This window comes from Aspergillus multicolor (genome assembly GCF_047715735.1).
Source record: "Aspergillus multicolor strain CBS 133.54 unplaced genomic scaffold BDW74scaffold_21, whole genome shotgun sequence".
Lineage (NCBI taxonomy): Eukaryota > Fungi > Ascomycota > Eurotiomycetes > Eurotiales > Aspergillaceae > Aspergillus > Aspergillus multicolor.
The window spans coordinates 305,086-319,652 of NW_027395972.1; the positions used below are offsets into that span (position 1 = coordinate 305,086).

The window sequence follows — 14,567 nt, forward strand, 5'->3', positions numbered from 1 at the left end:
CATTGATTGTCATGTGACCGAACCTTGAGGCTTCATTTCGCGCGACATACTTCTCCGCATTCTGGACATCTCTCTGATAACTCCAGCACGATGTCGGTCACTGTGAGTATCATCCCCGGGGCTCCTATGATTTAACCGAAAGCTAAATAGATTTCAATGCATAGCTTCATACCACGCATGGCGACCTCAAGGTCGAGCTTTTTTGCGAAGCAGTTCCCAAGACAGCGGAGGTACGTGCCGGCGCCAGAATTCACACCATTTCAATTTCCAATGTATCGACAACTAGCAACTAATTCAAGATTGGTTAGAACTTTATTGCCCTCTGTGCAACCGGCGCATACAACAACACCCCATTCCACCGTCTAATGCCTGGCTTCATGATCCAAGGCGGCGACATCTCCCTCGGACCGGCAGTGAGCTCTGGCGAAAGCACAAAACCCATACTTCCCTTCGACAACATCCCCAAAGGCGGCACCTCAATCTACCATCCCTCAGGGCTAAACCAAGAAATCCACCTTCCCGCCCTTCGACATAATACACGTGGAATCCTGTCCATGGCAGCTCGACCGGTGAAGAACCAGACAGCGCCCGGCTCCCAGGGCGCTACTGGTCCGACGATAAACGGAAGCCAGTTCTTTATTACCTTTGCCGCTGCTCCGCATCTCGACGGGACGAGCACTGTCTTTGGCAAGGTTTTGAATTTGACAGCGCAAGATGAGGGCGGCGATGTACTCACGAAGTTGGAGAAGGCAAACGCAAAGATCGATAAGAAGGGGAGGGTTATTCAGCCGAAGGAGGGTGAGGAGACGGAATTTGAGTCGCTCAGGATCAACAAGGTTACAATTCATGCCAACCCGTTTGCTTGAATGCTGCTGCAAACCTCTTGCCCCCGGCTTCGTTAGTCCGATTCGCTTTCTCGATGTGTCAGACGGGTATCACTCAAGGTGTATGCTACAGAGCGCGACAACAAGGCGTCCCTGCTTTGAGGGAGTGCATATGCTCGGTTGGACGCAAGGCCATTCTCGACTGACGTCTGTATCGGAGCTCATAAGGATTCCGCAAATTGCAAGAGTCCTAAACTTATTGCCGGCGGAGCCTCCTGCCGCGGTCGCGGCTCCTGCTGCTCAACCTCAGCGCCGCAAGGCTAGACTTATTGAACATGACGAGACGATGAGCCCCGAATGGATAGCAACAGTTGTCCTACGGAGTAATGGAAAGCGCGAGTCTTCAATACGGGAGAAGCGTCATCAAATTCTATCATGAATACGACCTCTAAGAATGACTTTTTGTACCCCATCACCATACTTCAACAACCCCTTTCGAGCACCATCGGTCGAGTCCCATATTTACAAATAAATCACGAAAGCACCATCATCAGCATGCTCACAAGATGCCAAGATATCATAAAACACATCATAAATCAAAGATCATAAATGGAGACGTTGCAATGTTTGAGTGGGTATCGTTAAGATCATGACTTGTTCTCCTCCTCACCCTTCTTATCCTCATTCGCTTCCTCTTCGTATCCCTCAACCTTCATGTCTTTCAGACCAAGCTCCTCTTCCTCCTCTTCGGTACGGGTGTATTCCTCAGTCTTGAGTTGAGGGTCGGCAGCAGGAGCGCACAGATCCTGGACGTAGCTGTTGGCCATAGGGTCCTCAAGCGTCACGGAGAACTTTAAGTCGCCACTAATAGCGGAGTCGAGACGCTCAAAAAAGCGAGCCCATTTCTCCTTGTCGGAAGAGGACATGCTGTCACCTCCGGTCTGCGCTGAGTCGTCAATGTCGTAGATCTGGCCCTTGAGCTGGTCGCGGATTTCTGTGAGAAGACCTTCGACGGTGGTGAACCGTCCACCAAGCGTACCAGGCTGGACGGTGACTTCGAGCTCCTCACTGTGGAGCGCGCAGGTGTCGGACTTGAGGATATCACGGTGAAGATCGGTGATAGTTTCAACGCTAAGAGTAATGCGCTTTCCCTTTTCGGGAACCTCACCACCGGTCTTAACATCGCTGGAGCGGTATCCACAGTGGTCACAGACGTTGCTCAGAATGAAGACCTCCTTGAAGTACGGGATATCGACCTTCTGCATGTTCACGACACAGTCCTTCGCGCAGGCAGGGCAGTCGGCGGGAAGACTGTAAACTTTTCCGTCGACAATGTCAAGGTCATCGGGGTTGCCGATAGTCTCTCCCTCGTTCTTAACGGCTTCAGGGTCAGAGGCGATTCCAAGTTCCTCGTTCTGTTCGTGAGTACGGGCGTAATCGCGGCGCCTGTATTTGCGTCCGGTATCGTGAGTGGTAGGAGCAATCCAGGAGTTGCCGGTTGGGTCATCCAGGGAGACGGTGAAGGGGTAGCCTTCCCGGTCCAGGATCTTCTGTAGCTTGTCGATAATCGGCACAAGAGCGTCGTGAAGCTCAGGCGCCTGCTCCTTTCGCAATGGCTGCTCGCTGGAGAGCGACTCGTGGATCTTCTGAATGACACCCTCCACGGTAGTCAATTGACTCTCACCCTTGGGCATTTCAATACCCAATGACTCGACCTTGAAAATGGACACATCGCTTCGAATAACCTGGCGCTGGAGGTCGTCTTCGTTCTCAACATCCAGAGTGTATACGGAGCCCTTCTCCTGGATTTGACCGGCGGACTTGACCGAGTTGTCCTTGAAGTGGCAGTGTTCACATTCGAAAGACTCGAGGATAATGTCGCGGAAGAAGGGAACGCGGAGGAGCAGTAATCTGGTAGTTCCCTATGCGCGATATTAGATCGAACCCTTCTATCTCTCTCTTGAGAAACGTACGTTGTCATGACAGTTCATGCACAAACTCTCCACTTGCATGACACCCGTCTCTTCATCTCTCTCGACGAGGTCTCCGGGCTTCTGGAAAACCTCCTCCTGCGCTACCGGCTGGTCATCGGCGGACATTGTTGTTTGTATATATGGAAATAGGACTTGACGAGGCTGTCAAAATGAATTTACTCGACCTTGGAGTAAACGAGAGAATGTATAAAGGGAATAAAAAGTATTATGACGGAATGTTCCTGGGCTTTCCACCGCGGCGGGGCAATTTTTTTTTCTCTAGGAGGGGTTAATAATCGGAGATAAGGTTAGTCATATCGATAGCAGATCGCTGCCTTAAGGCATCAACCCAAAGCAGTATTAAGGTCCCACCGCGCCCATGAGGATATCTAGACCGCGACCAGACTAAATAACCAGCCTCTCTTGAATGATGAAGGCCTAATGGTTACCGCCATGCGAAAGCGTTGGTAACTGCATGATTGAGAATGAGAGACCAGGCGACGATTCGGAGAGCTTTTGCTACGGCGAGCGAGTTTCTTAACCCAGTTCTTCAACGAGGCATGCAAACCTGGACTTGATCATACCAATGCAGGAGTATGCTAACTTGCATCAAGACGAACTGCAAAAGTCTCGCGGTCAGTCGCTGGTTGAAATCTTGACTCAACCCTCTCGCGAGCTTTTGGCAAACGATGTATCCGCTAGAGCAAGCGTCATCGGCAAGGCCTTGGATCTACTCTTTGAAATCCATGTAGCATTCGTCAGTCCTGTAATCGATGAAGACCTGAGTGACTCTGTCAGTGAGGGACAAGAAGATCCGAGCCTAGAAGATGCGAAACGGCGACGCATGCTCCATGCCCTATTGGATCTGATTTCCTTGGAAGGGATCTACCCTTCGCTTTCGTCTGGAGTGGGCATCCCCCTTCAGCAAAGAGTGATATCTGTCCTGCCAGCTGGCGTCATTGCCCAGCAGAATGCTCCTGCGCATGAAGACCCCCAGGATGCTCCCCTACTGCGCAGCATACTGACGGTATTATCCGAGATTCTTTTCGATGCTCGGCCCAGCATACAGCCCGTGGTCACCGGCCGGATTCTGAGTGATATAATCAGTGCATCGTCAGACCTAGGCTATAATCCGAGACTTCCAGCTAGCAATGATCAAAACAAATATCGGCAAATTCTAGCCAAAGTAGTTGAAGAGTATGTTTCCCGCGTGTCATTATCTATTCTGTGTACTGACAGAGCCCAGCACATCGAGTGCAAATCTGCTGCCGACATTGTCTGCTTTTCTCCAAGCGAATCCAGTCCCGTGGTTTAAGTCTATCATTACAGGGTTCCTCTCAAGGGTACCTTTGCGCAGCAATGGAGTGCTTCAGACTATCGTTTTCCTCGCCTCACAACTTGCCCCAACAATGGGCACTGAAGCTCAGGAGCAAGGGCCGGGTGGCCTGCATATTACTGTGAACGCAATTATGCACGCCTCGCGACTGCTCTCGGCTGTCCCTCTGGGGATGGATGCCAATGACTACTTCAAGATCATAGGACCACAGCTATTAGCATTGATTGATGGCGAAGATTCAGATCTGCGCAAGGCTGCTGCGTATGTCGTGGGGAACGGTATTCTTGGTAAAAAGCCCTATGGCGCGCCTGGTACTATTGGACATTCGATCTTTCTGGAGTCTATCTTCAAGGTTTTGACAGGAACAGCAGACGAAGCCGCACGTGTCTATGTAGTGCCCTCGGAAGACACTCAAAGACCAGGATCTAAGAACGTCCTGTCTAGCGAATCTGAGATATTACTGGCAATCAGCCGATTAAAAACATTCGTCTTACAGCCGCCAAACCCTGGACTAGTTAAAAGAGTCGTTTACCCGATTCTGCTTCCCCTCTGGGGGTTGGCATGCTTCAGCGCACAGCAGCAACTGAAATTAATCCACGAGGATGTCATGACTGTGCTTCAAACGTACTTTGGTATATCCGTTGGGTTTCCACCCTTGAAGAAGATTGTGGATAACCTCCTGTGGAATGGCGGCTCTACATGCACATACGGCTCAGATGCGTCAAACCGAATTCTGTTGAAGAAGCCGAGCGTTGAAAGCTCTGGCAAGAACATAGTAGGTCTCGTTGATGACCTGCAATCTCGAACTAAGTTGTTCATGAGTCTATTGGATGCCGATCCGAGTCGTGACGAGCAGACGGGAGAAGCCTTCTTATATGTTAGTGAGAGGTGGCTTGCACAGCACTCGAACCGCGCAAGCACGTTGAATCATCTTCAACTACATTCAGACAGTGATGGATCTGAGGGTATCATTCAAAAGCTGATCAGCGCTAAGCTTGCTGAAACGCTTCTGGATAATTTCAAAGACACACTTTCACGGCGGCCTCTCAAAGTCCTTGAGCTTATCAAGCATATATTAGATGGCGAGCTCAAGCAAGCGAATACTCGTACAAAAACGAGAGGCTCTACCTCTGGGAAAGTTTCTCTATCATCTTTGGCTAATATCGTGCCATCAGAGCAAGCCGAGTCAAACGAGGCGACTGAGTCCGACTCTGAATCGCTTCAGGTGGTGTTCAGCTTACTTTCTACCATTCTCGCGTCACCCGAGTTCTCCATATCCAAAAAAACCAGTGATCTTCTTGCAGAGATCAAAGAGAAACTAGATCAGCTTCTTCCAACTTTACCTTCTTCATTATCAAAATCCGGAACAACAGCCTCCATGCTTCTTGAAATCCAGCTCGACTCGCCAGAACATCAGGAATCCAAAGTGAAATCATCCGAAATTCCAGACCTTGAAATCCACCGCCGCGCCTTAATGAACCTCAACTCGGAGCTTCCACCGGTCCAAGCAGAAGGATTCTCGCTTCTTTCAGACCTAGTCAAGAAGTCTTCACCAATCCTCGATATACCATCTACACTCACTCTCCTCTTGTCCATCATAACCGACTCTTCAGAAACTGCCGCCAATGACGAATTCATATACCTAAACGCAATCAAACTGATTGGCACACTAGCCTCCCGGCATCCGCGCACCGTAATCAAGACGCTAATCGAGCGCTACATCGACAGAAGCGAGAACTCAACCCTGGACCAAAGACTCAAAGTCGGAGAAGCTCTCCTCCGGACTGTCCAGGACCTAGGCGAAGCCCTCGCCGGCGAAACAGCAAAGGTCCTAGGCGAGGGCTTAATCTCCGTCGCAGGAAGACGGGCATCAAAGCCCCAAGCGCAGAGAACCCGCAAGCAAGCCCTCGAGCAGGAAAGACGTAAGAGAGAGCGTGAAGAACGCCAACAGCAGAAAGACGCCGCGTCCGGATGGAAGCTCTCAGCGCCCAAGATCGCGGAGGAGATCCTAGGCGATGATGACTCCGACACAGAGACATCCGAGCAAGCAGCCCACTCCGCAAACATCATCTCCGCCTGGGCAGCGGGCTCCGCTCGCGACGAAGAACCCGACGACCTGCGTGTCCGCGCCTCAGCTCTCTCCATCCTCGCAACAGCCGTCCAAACGAACATTACAGGCCTCGGTCCCTCAATCCTCTCGTCATCCGTGGACCTCGCCCTCGCAACTCTAACCCTCGAACCAGACGACGAGTGCGCGATCCTCCGACGTGCCAGCGCCGTCCTCATCCTTGACATCCTGAAAGCTATGGATACCGCGCGTGAGAACCGCAAGAAGCAGGACCTAGGCTTCGGATTCACGCTCGCGGACAAGTTATCCCGTGGTTTTGGTGCTGCGGGTGGTGATAGGAGGGGTCCCAGCACTATTGGGAATATCCCGCATATGCTGCGTACGCTTGCGGGTGTGGAGGCCCGCGAGACAGACTCGATTGTCCGCGGGCATATCCGGGTGTTGACGGAGAGCTTGGAGGCTTGGATTGAGAAGTCGCTTTTGTGGGGTGTTGGGCAGTACGCTGGAGATGGGAATGGTAGTGACGAGCCGAGACTGGAGCTGGGCGATCAGATTGCTGGGCTGAGTATCAATCCTTTGGCTGGGAGGGGTAGTGGTCGTGCGGAGAGACCGAGGATTGAAGAAATTGAATAGATAGGCTTGTTGGATAGGTATACAGATATACTCGTCCGCGTTGATTCTTACTGACCATAATCTTGTACTCAGGTTCCACTTCAACTTGGATGGTAGTCACAAATACAGCATGTCATTCAGGGTCGTGTTTATGAAATTTCGTAAATCACAATCAGAGTAGCATGAAATAAGTCCAGATACTAACACCGCCAAGGTGCTGGTACTGTACCTCTGAAAAGGACTGTTGGACTGACCATGTCCCACACCCCAGCGCAAACGTCACAAGTGATATCTCTAGCAAAGGCTGTCTCACAGTCCGTTTCTCAGTGAACTGACAAGAGAGTTCATTCCATTGCAAGTAAAGATTCATATAGGACAGAAGTAGACCTAGTAGCGACGGCCACCTCGTCCACCTTGGCCGCGTCCAAAATTTCGTCCACGGCCGCTTCCCCAGCCGTTCCCCCGGCCCCGACCCCGGCCCCGGCCAGCGGCAAGACGAGCACGCCATTCTTCCCTCTCCAGATCGCAAGGTCGAGGCCCATCCTCCATACGTTTCTCGCGTTCTGCATCAGTCAAGAAAAATCTATTCTCTATCCCGACAAGTTCGCAGAAAGCAGCTGTCTGTGGATTGTTGTATTCATGGGGCTGCTGCTTTGTGGTAACAGGGACCTCAGGGTCATAAAACGGCGCAGTTGGGGCGAAGTTCGCCGGAACCGCGAGCCTTCCAGGCTGGACAATGTGTTCATCGACCCATTTTTCTTCTTCCTCTATGAGGGTCCTGTACACTGCTTCACCCTTGTCGTCGGGAGTTTTATCATCTGGTTTCCCACCGAGCTGGAGATCTGCCGCAAAGACGCGCGTAATTGCCAACCACTCCTTGTCATATTGAAGTTGGAAGGGGCGCTGAGCATTGGCTGGGTCGGTGTGGTCAGATACCGGCTCAACTTCCAATAGTTGGAGGAAATGACGATTCCCCTCGCATTTGTCTAAGGCGAGAAAGTTTGTAGTGGTGTTGGTTATTTCGGGAGGGAACGGAAGCATGGTAGGCTGAGCAGGCTGAGGGGGCGCAAAGAAACTAGCGGGCAGCTGGTTCCGGACATCATCCGATACCTCTGCGTGTCGATGTATAGGCAAACCTTGCGACTGAGTAGCAACGAGTTTTGACGCAGTGGTCGTCGTGGACGAGGGGTTCACGGGTGCCGTCTCATGGTCCTGATCGGAGTCGCTGTCAAGGTTGAGTTCAATTTCATCAGAGTTTTTCGGGGGCTGCGCCTCATGTTCGACTTTTTGCTTCTTATTTTCGCGAGGACCACTTCGTTCTACGCCGGCTTTTCTGCGGCCCAACCCGTCTTCGTCTGTTTCGATTTTTTTCCACGTTACATTATGATTCTGCACATCCAGTGTCGAGGGACCCTCGTTCTTGCCTTGCTCTGCAAGGAAGCGCGAGTTGTCTGCGGCTTCATTTTTTGCAGCAACTTGCTGAAAGTTGTTCCACGCTGTTACCAAGGTAAGAGTATTTTCGGTGTTACTCTGCGAGGATGCAAACTCAGTGGAGGCGGGTATATTCTCGTTGCTTGGACGCAACGGAACTTCAGCGTTTGACACGTGAGGCATTGCACTTCTCTCGGGCTGAGAGACCGGGCGTACGCTGACCTGTGCCCCGACCTGGCCATATTCCGTTGGCTGCGATCCTTCTTCTTCATCATCACCCAGTATGTTTGTTAAAGATGACCCATCCAGCCCGAACTGGCGGCCAGCGCGAGTGTTCTGGGGTGCATGTTGTACAGCGGCGGCAAACATAACGTGCAGATGCGCGGAAAACCAGTAGGCAGGACGCAGGCGCTTAAGAACGTGTTCAGCAGCTTCGCTGCCAAGTTTCCTGGTTTCGGAATCCTCGCGTAGCCAAGGCTTGAATCTGAAGAGCTGCCTCCAATTTCCCGAGTACTCGACCTGCCGTGGCCAATCGTGGGACAAGCCTATATCAACCTGCGTGCGTACTTGCAACAGTTTGCGGATGTCAAGTTCGCGGACGTGGTAGATGTCCAAGATATCATCAGCGTTGTACGGAAGCCGCTCATAGTGCGGTTTCCTATAATCGTAATGTTTCCAAATACCCGAAAATCCGGCAATACGAAGAGGGCCAAATCGAAGCACGTTCGCAGCACCCATGTAATAGATGTTGGGAGCCACCCAACCACCGTAGTAGAGCTCAAAAAGATGGTTGCTAGCCTCATGATTGCCGCCAATAAAGACTGTTAAGTAGGGCGCTGTCCTCTGTCCACTATAGTATTCGTGGAAGTCGCCAATTTCCTTGAACTTGTCTTTGACGGTCATGCAAGCCATGTCGTTCGAATTACGAACAGCCTGGCGGGTTGTCAGATTCAACCGCGACGAGCTATGGTAATAATAATCCGGGACATACCTGGAAATCGCCGCCGATAATTAAGAGATCAACGCCATCCCAGCCCTTCAAATTCGCGGCTTTCTCCACAGATGCATAGATGTCATGGAGGCACCCATGACCCTGAAGAAATGTGTTAATGGTCAAGGGAGCTGCTGAGTAGATAGATCAAAGATAACTTACACATCCTTCCACAGCGATTCGGACTGGTGGGGCTTTGACTAAGGGTGCTTCAACGGCCTTCTCCTCAAAACACTTCGCATTCGAGTCAGTCATGGTGATCGAAATGTTCGATATTTGCCCCAATATGTAGTGAGTAATGGGAAGAGTCTAAGGCACAAAATGAAGGGACAAGAAGAACAAGAAGAACAAGAAGAACAAGAAGAACAAGAAGAACAAGAAGAACAAGAAGAAATGATTGATTTAGGTAAGAGAAGAGAAGTCAAGGTGAAAGGGGACAGTGGTGTTTGTGTAGAGGTACAGTTGTGTTGGGAGAGGTGCAAGTAGCAACTGGAGAATTAGAAGTAAGAAGAGAGAAGGCCGTGGTCCAGTTAATAACTTAGGATGAGTGTAAGAAATAAGGAAAGAGAAAATTTGGCGATGAAAAGAGATGAAGAAGTAAGGAAGAGTAAGAGGTGAGGAAGAGAAAGAGGGAAGAGATGAAAGTTAGGAAGAGGAGGTTGACTTGTATCGGGAAGGGCTGTGGTGGTTGTGTTCCAGCTCTCTTCTCAGGTGTTGAATTTTCCTCACAACTTTCTCATTGTCTGACTCTCGTCTCCTAGAGCCTATCCAACATTTGGCTTTGTGCTTTGTACTTTGTCCTTTATCATACAAAATGCATTTCAAGGATTATACCCCCCGTTTGAACTTCCTGAAAGACTCGGCCAGCTCCCTCAGTCCGATAAGTCCCTCAACTGCCGCCTACCTCATGTCCGCCCATAATGCCATTTTCCATGAAGACCAGAAGCCGCTCAACCAACGCTTCCATGAATCTTTCTGTGGCGCCTGTGGCTCTTCTCGGAAGAGCGAACACACTAAGGTAGCCTCCATTAAGAAGAGAAGCCAGAAGCGCGCTGCCCTCTCCCAAGCGAAAGGCCTGACTGCAGATGGGGCTACTGTCTATAAGTGCCTGCGATGCGGACGACGAACGGTAACTCCATCTCGCACCTCTTCCAAGCCTGCTCATCCAAATACTCCCATTGTCGATTCTACTGCAGCCAAAGCTCAGCCTTACCAGGCGCCTGCTAGTAAAACTGCGGAAAATGCCAGTAGTAAGAAGAGAGCCAAGGCGCGCAAGCAGGGCGGGCTACAGGCCCTGCTGGCTACAAAGCAGTCTCAGGCTGAGCCCTCCAAATCCCTTGACCTGTTTGACTTTCTTCAATAGAGACTGCCACCATCCTCTCCCTTTTTTCCACTGTTTGTCTCCTCACTTTTTTATGCCAAGAGCCCAGAACGGTGAATGAAATCCAATCCAAATTGGGACTAGCGCGGGGCTCTCCCCAGCTCCTCCGGGCAGTACTGACCAGTGTCAAGTGTTGGGGCCTCCTCTCACTGACACTGAAGCTTTCAAGCTCGGCCCTTGTTCTCCAACTATCTAGTTCTCTTGATCGCCCATTGTCTGCTCGCTCCTGAAATCTGCCAACCCGCCATAATGTCCTCCGACGCAATGTCGGACTACTCCCACGATGACGAGCACGACCCTCAAACGGACGAGCTCCGCGAAACCGCCTTAGTGACGTTGGAGGCTTTGATTAGCTCATGCAGCTCTCAGATGCAATCTTACCTACCAAACACCATAAACTCAGCGCTGAGGTTCCTGAAATATGACCCGAACGTGGCCGATGCGGAAGAAGACGAAGAAATGGGTGGAACACAAGACGATGGGTCGGAGGATGATGCTACGGAGGAGCCTGATATGGAAGACGATGACTTTGAGGACTTCGAGGAAGAAGGAGGCTATAGCGATATTGATGATATGAGTTGGAAGGTCCGTCGATGTGCGGCGAAGCTTCTGTATGCCGTTATTTCCACCTATGGGCGAGGTCGTGCCTTGGACGATGCATCCTTGTATCAACAGATAGCACCTGCTATCGTCACTCGTTTCAATAAAGAAAGAGAAGAAAGCGTCAAGCTGGAACTGGTTTCTACTATGGACGCTCTTGTGCGTAAAACTCCGGAGGGTTCGATGATAATCACATCCAATGGGTTTCTGGAATCTGTCGGAAGTGGATCCAAGATCTCGAGAAAGAGAAGACGTCAAGACAGCGACGCCAGCATGATCGACTTTGAGCCCAGCATGGGTACTTCGTCTGCAGCAGGCACTCCGCTGGCCGCACCCTCTTCGCCACAATCCGGTCCCCAGTCAGAACTGGCCAATGCCTTACCGGTCATTGTCCGGAGTCTCGTGAAAATGTGGAAGCAGGCCTCTATCCCCTTGAAACAAGCTATCATAGTACTGCTTAAGAGCTTGGCTTTGGTTCGCTACGGAGGTCTCGCCGATCATCTTCAGCAGATTGAAGACCCCATTGCAGATGTGCTCAAGTCGTCGTTGTCGGGCGCTAACTCTGCGTCCGTCGGAGCTTCTGCGAGCGCGGGGACCTTGCAAATCGAAACGCTCAATCTCATTTCCGCTGTCTCTGAAACACATGCTTCTGATGCCCTTCTTCCATTCCTCATCGCCCTTATTCCTGGTGTTATCGGTGCTGTCAACGATAGGAACTACAAAGTGAGCAGTGAGGCGCTTACCGCAGTGGAACAGATCGTTAAAGCTCTTACGCCACCTCGGGTGACTGCTGCTTCACAAGACCTTGTTTCTCAGTTGAATAAGCTCTATGATGTCAGCCACGCTCGCATTACCGATACGAGCGCCGACCTCGAAGTTCGCCAGCGGGCGATCCACGTTCTGGGTGTTCTTCTTGCTCGAACACATGGCGAACAAGGCTCCGCATTTCTCTCTTTGCAGCATCGGTCCAAAGGACTTGCGACCCTTGTTGATCGCTTGAAGAACGAAACTACGCGCCTCTCCGCCGTTCGCGCGATCGACGATGTGGCCGTCCTTTGCTCGCGAAAGGATGATATTGACTCTAACTGGGTTCGCGAAGTGACTTCCGAGCTCGGGGCGCAGTTGCGCAAGTCAGACCGTGTTCTCCGCAGTGCCAGCTTGGAGACTCTTCGCAGTCTCTCCATGAATCCCAACTCACGAGCTCATTATGATGACAACACCATGAAAACCCTCGAAGACCATCTCATTCCTCTCATCAGCGTGGAAGATGTCCATTTATTAGCACCATCGCTGATAATCATCGCCAAAGTAATCCCCGGAAATGCTCAGCTTCTTGTCAACGACAACTTGATAACGGCTGTTTGCTCAATAGTTCGCACGTCTCTGGCTGGTACAGTTCTGAAGGCATTACTATTACTTGTTAAAGTAATTGGAGAAGAGGAAAACGGATCAGCTCTGATGCAGAAGTTGCTGCAGGATGTTGGAATCAATGGCGATACCTCCGTTGTCGGACGCTCTATCGGCACCCTTTTGGTCCATGGCGGTTCGAATGTCGGTGTACGCATGGAAGATTTCCTGGCTGAGTTACAGAAGACACAAGATCCTCAGCGCCAATGCTTGGCCCTCGCCATTTTGGGAGAATCTGCGCTTCGACTGGGCGCCAGTTGCTCGCTGACTCCTGAAGTATTCATCCCTCACTTCGACTCCAAATCAGAAAAAGTCCGCTTGGCTTCAGCCAACGCGCTCGGGAACGCAGCTGCCGGCAATGTCAAAGCCTACCTACCAACTATCTTGGGCGGGCTAGAGAAGAGCGATTCTCAGAACTACCTTCTCCTACATTCCGTCAAAGAGCTACTTCAGCACCCTGAGACTGTCCGGGCGGATGTAGCACCCTCAGCCTTGAAGCTCTGGCAGGCATTGCTTGTCGTCTCCAAGGAAGAAGATAACCGTGCTGTAGGAGCTGAATGTGTTGGTCGTTTGGCATTACTCGACCCACCTGCCTACATCCCGCAATTCCAAGTAAGCCTTACAAAGTACGCTGTCATACTATTGCTAATCTCGATTCTTCTTAAACAGGAATATCTATCCAATGGAGATGCTGGAATCCGTAGCATTGTGATATCCGCATTCCGCTTCACCCTCTCCGATCCAAGAGACGTCTTCAATGACGTTCTCAGGCCTTTGATCGTGCCTCTCCTAGTCAATATGCTCAGTGACCGAGACTTAGGCAACCACCGCCTCGCCCTCACAACTCTCAACTCTGCAATCCATAACAAGCTCGTCCTTATCCTACCCCACCTAGGCGAACTCCTCCCCGCCGTCCTTGGAGATACTCAGATCAAACCCGAGCTTATCCGAGAAGTACAAATGGGTCCGTTCAAGCACAAGGTCGACGACGGACTCGAGCTGCGCAAGGTAAGCAAGTCCCATCTCATCACTTCAAGTAGCACAAACTAACACCCCACCAGAGCGCCTACGAAACTGTCTACGCCGCCCTGGACACCTCCTTCTCCCTCTCGCACCTCCCCGAGCTCTACAGCCGCATCCTTGCAGGCATCGACGACGAGCAGGACATCCGCACTATCTGCAATCTCATGACCTCCAAACTCATCACCCTCGCCCCCGAGGAAACCCAGCGTCATCTTGACGCCCTGTCGGAACATTACACCGGTGTCCTAAATTACAAGCCCAAAGAGAACGCCGTCAAGCAAGAGATTGAGAAGGCGCAGGAGGCGTCAACAGGTGTGCTCAAGATCACGCGCGAGTTGTCCAAGGCGTTCCCTAATGCCGAGGCCTCGGGTGATCGTCATAAGTGGAAGGTCTACATGGAGATGGTGAGGGCACAGTTCGGGACGCAGCTGAGTAGCCTCGAGGCGGAGTTCTAGGGTCAAGCAAGACTTGACTTCTGAATCTCGTTGCTTTTGGCCTACAACGTCTTAAAACCCCGCTGGTTACTCCTTAGTTTAATACCAAACCGACGCAAGTTACCTCGTCCACGTCCCTCTACGTATACGTTAAGTATCAGCATTGAGTGAGGCATCCAGTAGAACTCAGGTCAAAATTGCAATTGGTGCTAGAAACGCGGATCAAGTGGTAACCTTTTAAAATCAAGCTCGCTATGTACCTTACCCATCCATGCACCCAAATCCCGGGTGACGCCGACAGACAACAGAGAGACTCTCACAGACAGAGACAGATGGTATCAATCCTAAACTCCCAGGTATGACGAAAATCGATCCGCTAAGAGCAAATGCTGCGCCAGAAACAACCCAGCCAGCCTCCAAGTAACATTGAACAAACATGGCCCAGAGAAGGGGAAAAAAAAGTGAGAAAAAGGGATGAGAGAAAGGA

General features: G+C 51.1%; 6 protein-coding genes across 6 annotated transcripts; 4 read left to right on the forward strand and 2 right to left on the reverse strand.

Annotated features, from left to right (window-relative positions):
- Window positions 1–15: 15 nt before the first annotated feature.
- Window positions 16–1,063, forward strand: cyp5 (putative peptidyl-prolyl cis-trans isomerase). The gene is made up of 3 exons (XM_073733155.1): window positions 16–102; window positions 165–230; window positions 309–1,063. Exons 1-3 carry the CDS (start codon window positions 91–93, stop codon window positions 864–866), a joined length of 636 nt encoding a protein of 211 aa, XP_073581729.1. The 5' UTR covers window positions 16–90; the 3' UTR covers window positions 867–1,063.
- A 408-nt stretch (window positions 1,064–1,471) lies between these two features.
- Window positions 1,472–2,923, reverse strand: zpr1 (zinc finger-containing protein ZPR1; the record flags this gene model as incomplete). The annotated part of the gene is made up of 2 exons (XM_073729706.1): window positions 1,472–2,746; window positions 2,798–2,923. 2 exons carry the CDS (start codon window positions 2,921–2,923, stop codon window positions 1,472–1,474), a joined length of 1,401 nt encoding a protein of 466 aa, XP_073581730.1.
- Window positions 2,924–3,383: 460 nt separating this feature from the next.
- BDW74DRAFT_180294 (RTP1/Tango6 family protein) lies at window positions 3,384–6,834 on the forward strand (the record flags this gene model as incomplete). The annotated part of the gene is made up of 2 exons (XM_073729707.1): window positions 3,384–3,994; window positions 4,044–6,834. 2 exons carry the CDS (start codon window positions 3,384–3,386, stop codon window positions 6,832–6,834), a joined length of 3,402 nt encoding a protein of 1,133 aa, XP_073581731.1.
- A 183-nt stretch (window positions 6,835–7,017) lies between these two features.
- Window positions 7,018–9,631, reverse strand: BDW74DRAFT_55702 (RNA lariat debranching enzyme). Its single transcript, XM_073733157.1, has 3 exons — window positions 9,398–9,631; window positions 9,236–9,337; window positions 7,018–9,177 (listed from the first exon to the last, which is right to left on the reverse strand). The coding sequence occupies exons 1-3, from the start codon at window positions 9,488–9,490 to the stop codon at window positions 7,201–7,203; spliced, it is 2,172 nt and encodes a 723-aa protein (XP_073581732.1). The 5' UTR covers window positions 9,491–9,631; the 3' UTR covers window positions 7,018–7,200.
- A 365-nt stretch (window positions 9,632–9,996) lies between these two features.
- On the forward strand, window positions 9,997–10,732 carry BDW74DRAFT_55705 (ribonuclease P Rpr2/Rpp21/SNM1 subunit). The gene has a single exon (XM_073733158.1). The coding sequence runs from the start codon at window positions 10,050–10,052 to the stop codon at window positions 10,596–10,598; it is 549 nt and encodes a 182-aa protein (XP_073581733.1). The 5' UTR covers window positions 9,997–10,049; the 3' UTR covers window positions 10,599–10,732.
- Window positions 10,733–14,224, forward strand: BDW74DRAFT_55706 (TIP120 domain-containing protein). Its single transcript, XM_073733159.1, has 3 exons — window positions 10,733–13,235; window positions 13,293–13,631; window positions 13,685–14,224. Exons 1-3 carry the CDS (start codon window positions 10,866–10,868, stop codon window positions 14,099–14,101), a joined length of 3,126 nt encoding a protein of 1,041 aa, XP_073581734.1. The 5' UTR covers window positions 10,733–10,865; the 3' UTR covers window positions 14,102–14,224.
- Window positions 14,225–14,567: the final 343 nt, after the last annotated feature.